The sequence below is a fragment of the Octopus bimaculoides genome, chromosome 12 (genome assembly GCF_001194135.2).
Source record: "Octopus bimaculoides isolate UCB-OBI-ISO-001 chromosome 12, ASM119413v2, whole genome shotgun sequence".
Classification (NCBI taxonomy): Eukaryota; Metazoa; Mollusca; class Cephalopoda; order Octopoda; family Octopodidae; genus Octopus; species Octopus bimaculoides.
Window position 1 is genome coordinate 16,808,507 of NC_068992.1, and position 5,705 is coordinate 16,814,211.

At 34.5% G+C, this 5,705-nt stretch overlaps 1 protein-coding gene across 1 annotated transcript in view; it reads right to left on the reverse strand.

Moving 5' to 3' along the window:
• The window catches only part of LOC106875323 (probable serine/threonine-protein kinase drkC), a 136,013-nt gene that overhangs the window by 82,564 nt on the left and 47,744 nt on the right, over positions 1 to 5,705 (reverse strand). The window contains exons 5-6 of the mRNA XM_014923410.2: positions 3,981 to 4,089; positions 794 to 866 (exon numbers count right to left, since the gene is read on the reverse strand). Coding sequence (XP_014778896.1) covers positions 794 to 866; positions 3,981 to 4,089 — 182 coding nt within the window. The remainder of the gene's footprint in view (positions 1 to 793; positions 867 to 3,980; positions 4,090 to 5,705) is intronic.

A 5,705-nucleotide genomic window follows, 5' to 3' on the forward strand; every position in this document is an offset into this window, starting at 1 on the left:
TATATATATACATATATATATATATATATATATATAAGAAGCTCATTGTTTTTACTATATCATTTACGCTGGTTTAGAACCTATTGTAGTAGCTAGCAGGCATAGATATTTTGTTAGCCCTTTAAACCTTGGCCGTGAAAATCATCGAGGATGCAATGGCTTAGGGGGACACGATTACGCCAGTACTAGGCTGATACTCATTTCAGCTGAGTGTACTAAAGCAACATGAAATTACTTTCTTAAGAGCACAACATGCTGACTCATCTACTAATCGAAACTACACCCTCATGATCGCGAGCCAAGATTTCTAACTGTTTGGCCACAAGCCTTTCCAGTTAAATGCAGAATGATAATATTCTGACGTCGTCGTTAAAATGATAGAACTTGATGTTGGTTTAAGCATGATTTTAAATCAGAAAGCTAAGGGACGCAACTAATTACAGCTATAATGCTTTTTCGGAGAGATAACATCGATATAGTTTAACGTTGAAATATCACAAATTCCGGAGTAAGAAATCAATTCCTATAATTCAATGAAACTTACATTTTGAGTCACGAAAGAATATAACAGATTGTTGATATCCGTTACGTTATAGTCAGACTCACAACCAAAAGAGACATAACACAGTATGACATTTAATCTAAAACTTTATTGATTCTGTTCTCGGCAATATACTAATATCAGCGCACCTTCGTTTTCCTTCTATTTAGACTGAAAGTAGTGGTATATTTCGAGATTAATAATTGAATATTACTAAATCTATCATAAATATAAAAGAATCTTTCTACGTACCTTGGCGAGTGAAGTTAACAGCAGCTTTACCACATCCATTGATACAGGCACACCGGTGTCTCAGCTCGGCATACTAAATATTGTAAGTAAGATTCAAATGAAAATAATACATTAGAAACTATACTCACGAAATCACATATTTTATGAATTGTTCAAGATGAAAACGATTGTGCTGACTTTAGGAATGCTTTTATAGCATATACCAAGTGTTTTACACAATGAGAAATGGTAATAACAGTGAATGGAAATTACGAATGTTCTTAGAATTAACACTTTATGGACCGTTATAGTTGTCCTTTGATAGCAATAAACCGGGCAATTGCTATTTCTTCTTACAATAAAGTGAAATAAATAACGTCTATGTATTTGCTTTTCAAGATTCGTGATGTAAAGTCTCGTGCTGATACAATTATTCTTTTTTCTTCTTTTATCTTCTCTTCTCTAAGCACAAGGCCCGAGATTTTAGTGGAGGGCGCCATTCGATTAGATGGACCCCGGTATGCGACTGATACTTAACTTATCGACCCCGAAAGAATGAAAGGAAAAGTCGACTTCGGCGAAATTTGAACTCAGAACGTAAAGACGGACGAAATACCTATTTCGTTATTGCCCACAAGGGGCTAAACATAGAGGGAACAAACAAGAACAGACGAACGGATTAAGTCGATTACATCGACTCCAGTGCGTAACTGGTACTTAATTTATCGACCCCGAAAGGATGAAAGGCAAAGTCGACCTCGGCGGAATTTGAACTCATAACGTAACGGCAGACGAAATACCGCTAAGCATTTCGCCCGGCGTGCTAACGATTCTGCCAGCTCGTCTGAAACGGATACTGTTATATTGGTCATTTTACTTCCTTGCCAAATAAACACACGCACTATATATTCGTTCTCCACTTGTATATTACACCGACTGGAAATCTTTCGTCACACAATTGTGACCTCTTCAACAATCCTCCGTCCCACGTGGCTGCTTCTGTTCTGTTTAGACCATTCTGTCTTTCTCTGGTGTCTATCCATAATATTTAATTTTATGATATGTATAAGATTTGCGCGCGCGCACGTGTGTGTACATATACGCACACGAAATATAGTTTGCAGTCTATTGAGCTGAATATATTGAATATTTCCCGCGGATCAACGGGGTGTCAAAACCCAATGTGAAATATGAATGACAGAATTTGAAAACGGTCAGCATTCAACAACAATAATTACAGCCACTCTTGCAAAATCATATCACAACAAATTGTATTAACATAATAGTAATAATGATGGTTCCAAATTATCGTACAGGATCAGTAATTTTAGGGTGTTGGTGTTATTTGGAAAATTATATATTCTATTATTTAAGTTCGCACGTTTGCGAAATAAAAACAAAACATTGAAGTTAAAACCATTTTCATAATATATATTTGAAAAGATTAATACAGGTGAGCGATTAGTTATCATAAGTCGTGTTCAAGGTCTTCATGGTTTTTTACGCAAACAAAATCGTCTTATATATATATATATGAAGAACATTAATACTCATGAGAGATATTAATGTTAGTGGCCGCAAGCTAAAACCGTAAAGACAATATATATATATATATATATATATAAAAGAATTACATATGTCTATTATATATATATATGTGCGTGTATGTGTATGCGTGAGTGCGTGTTGTTTTTCATGCATGTAGTATTTATGTATGCATGAATGATATAATAAGTTTGTGTGTGAGTGTTTGTGCTTATGCGAGTGCCTATCTGCAGAAGGAAGAACTGAACAAGTCTTTAGAGTAGGACTCGTCAGGTGCAAGTGCTTCTAATCTTAAATCCTCTAAGGGATCCAAGTCATGACTTCTAGATACTCCTCTACTGCCGCAGAATTTGACCACTGTAAGTGCTACTGTCTGAACATGGATGTGTATTGTATTCCCGAGCCAAGATACCTAGAGTTCTGTAACCGCTTCCGTTAATGACGCCAGTTAACTCTAGTGTAAATTATGTCTTCATCATTAACAATATCCATTTCGAACACTTGTCATCTGCTTCTGCATTGCCTAAGATTCAAGAAATCGAGAGCCGCTTTATGAGATCAGGGGCAAATTTGCCCACTAAACGTCTTGCATTCTATTACATCCGTGAGAAAAGAGAGTTGGTAACGCCAAATTTTGTGGGGTGTCGCTCTTAAAATAAAACACATCTGATTATTTCTAAGCAGCAATATATATTCACAAAAGCTGCTCAAATTGACTACGTTTAACATTCTCTATGAAGATTGAATTTCTAACTTTACTTCGTTCTTTCAAAAACAATAAAGTGAAAATCTATTGCGACATACAATAGATTTTGACACGTTAATAGATTATTCTCCTTAATTCTAATTCATACAGGCGTTTTAGAAGAAGGATTTAGAAACACCTTTACTTAAAATTACTTTTTAGAAATCCATAGGCACCAGAAATTCTAAAGTAAGAGATAATTTGAAGAAGAAAATAATTTATTGAACTGTAAAATGCGTTTCCATAAATTAAAAAGTTTTCGTTTTCTCACATCTGAAATAAAGAAAGGATGCTTGATTGAGAAGCTTCCCTAATGTTATTATAATAAAATTAATTTTACCATACGGCTTCAATAAAATGCTTTTAGATAACATTTACTGTTTTGAGATAAATTAAAAAAAGGTGCAACTATGAGCTGATATTTTTCGTATAGTTTTAGCTGTTGATTCCGTAAAATATGTGCCGTGTTGCTTGTGTTATACTACTGAGAAAGAATCTACAGTTCGGGAATTGTGTGGATTGTTAATAGTATGTGAGGTGTGATAGAGAACCTTAATAGTTTTATACTAGTATGTATGATTATACTTTGTGTTTTATAACGCTATTTAATTCTGGTACAAGGCCAACATTTTCGGAAAAAAAGGTAACTCGATTACATCAACCCCAGGTCTCAGCTGGTACTTATTTCCTCGACACCCCCAAAGGATGAAAGGCAAAGTCGGCCTCAGCAGAATTTGAACTCAGAACGCAAGTGAATATTTTCTACTAACCTCTTCAAATAACATTCCCAGTAGAAGGAGAGAAACAAGTAAGAGATGAAACATATTAAATTTAATGTGATCATTGCAAATCCAATGGACTACGTATGTGTAAGTTGTCATTAACGAAAACGAATTAGTTACATGGTTTCATACTTACAATATCTTTCTTCAGCTCATCTGTCAATATTTGAAATAATCCATCGTCCGGGTCCTTTCGGTCAGCATCGCAAACCAAAGCAACATGAACCCAAAGTTTTCGATGAGACCTGTAAATAATAAAGACAAAAATAGTAGGTATGTATATATATATATATATATATATATATATATATATATATATATATATGGGCTTGTTAGCATTTTCAAATTTATAATCGGGAATATCATGCTGAAGAAGGAAATGAATTTTTTACTATTCTAATCGCGTAACGCGTATATGATTAACTAAGGCTGGTTGGTTTCGTTATTTTTTCTTCTTTTTGCCTATGTAAGTTACGAGTATTACTATCTGTGGAGATATATTGTAGTAGAAGAAGTAGTAGTTTGACTGCTATTTCTAAATTTCGGTATGTGGTGAAGCAACTTTTGCTGATCCCTTAATTATGAGTTCAAACTCCGCCGACATCGACTTTGCCTTTCATCGTTTTGGGCTCGATAAATTAAGTACCAGTTGCGTCCTGAGGTCGATCTAATCAACTGCCCCTCTCCCCATTGTGCGTAGATTAGAAAAGAATGCATGTATGCGTATGTGAGTGTGTGAGTGTCAATGTGTCGCGTGAGTATAAATGTGCGTATTCCACACACAACTACGGATTCATATGTTGTTGGATAATATATAGAAAAGAAATGGTTTAGATCATGAATTATAATATTATTTCTTTACAAACATATTCAAAATCAGCTAAATTTCTACTAGAATACAAAGGCAACAAAATAACTATAATACATTTTGCACATATGCAGTGCAAACGGCTTAACCAAAAGGACATATTTGGCGTTAACAAGCTAAAATATGATGCTCTGATCAATCTTGAAAGGGGACGTGCTTGCTTTGTTCTGGTCAGTTTTCATTTAAGTATTCCAACGAATACGCCCGGAAAAATACATAAAATATTCGGTGTTACATACTTCAGCACAAATCTTTGAAACGGTATTGTTAAGCATGCTATACCACATGCGATCCATCTGTCTATCTATCTATCTATCTATCTATCTATCTATCTATCTAGCTAGCTAGCTAGCTAGCTAGCTAGCTAGCTAGCTATCTAGCTATCTAGCTGTCTGTCTGTCTGTCTATCTATCTATCTATCTATCTATCTATCTATCTATCTATTTATCTATCTGCCTATCTATCATCTATCTATGCGATACCACATGCAATCTTTGATGAAACTTTTAAACTTTCTGCCACTGTATTGGCTCAGTGGGATCTTCATCATTTTCCTCAATTCAGAAGGCAAAAATCAAACACTTCTCGAGTATAAATATTTATAAAACTCATCATTTAAGAAAATGTGTTTTTCGTTCCAGTGTATATGTATGTATGCGTGTGCGTTTGTGTGTGTGTGTATGTGTGTGTGTGTGTGTGCGTGCGAGCGTCTGTGTGTCTGAGTGCGTGTGTTTTTGCAAGAGTGTTATCTGTCAAAGGTTTGGCAACTTTGGAAATTATTTTAACACCATGGATACGATCAGGAAATATGGCGTACATGCGATAACTATAATTTAACTGTTATAAAGTTTCTCGATGCTCAAGGCAATGGTAAACGTAAGTCAGCACTAGAATAAAAATAAATAGATGGATTTATATGTATATAATTATATATAGATAGAATATGAATATACAGCTAGAAAAAATGTATATATATATATATATATATATATA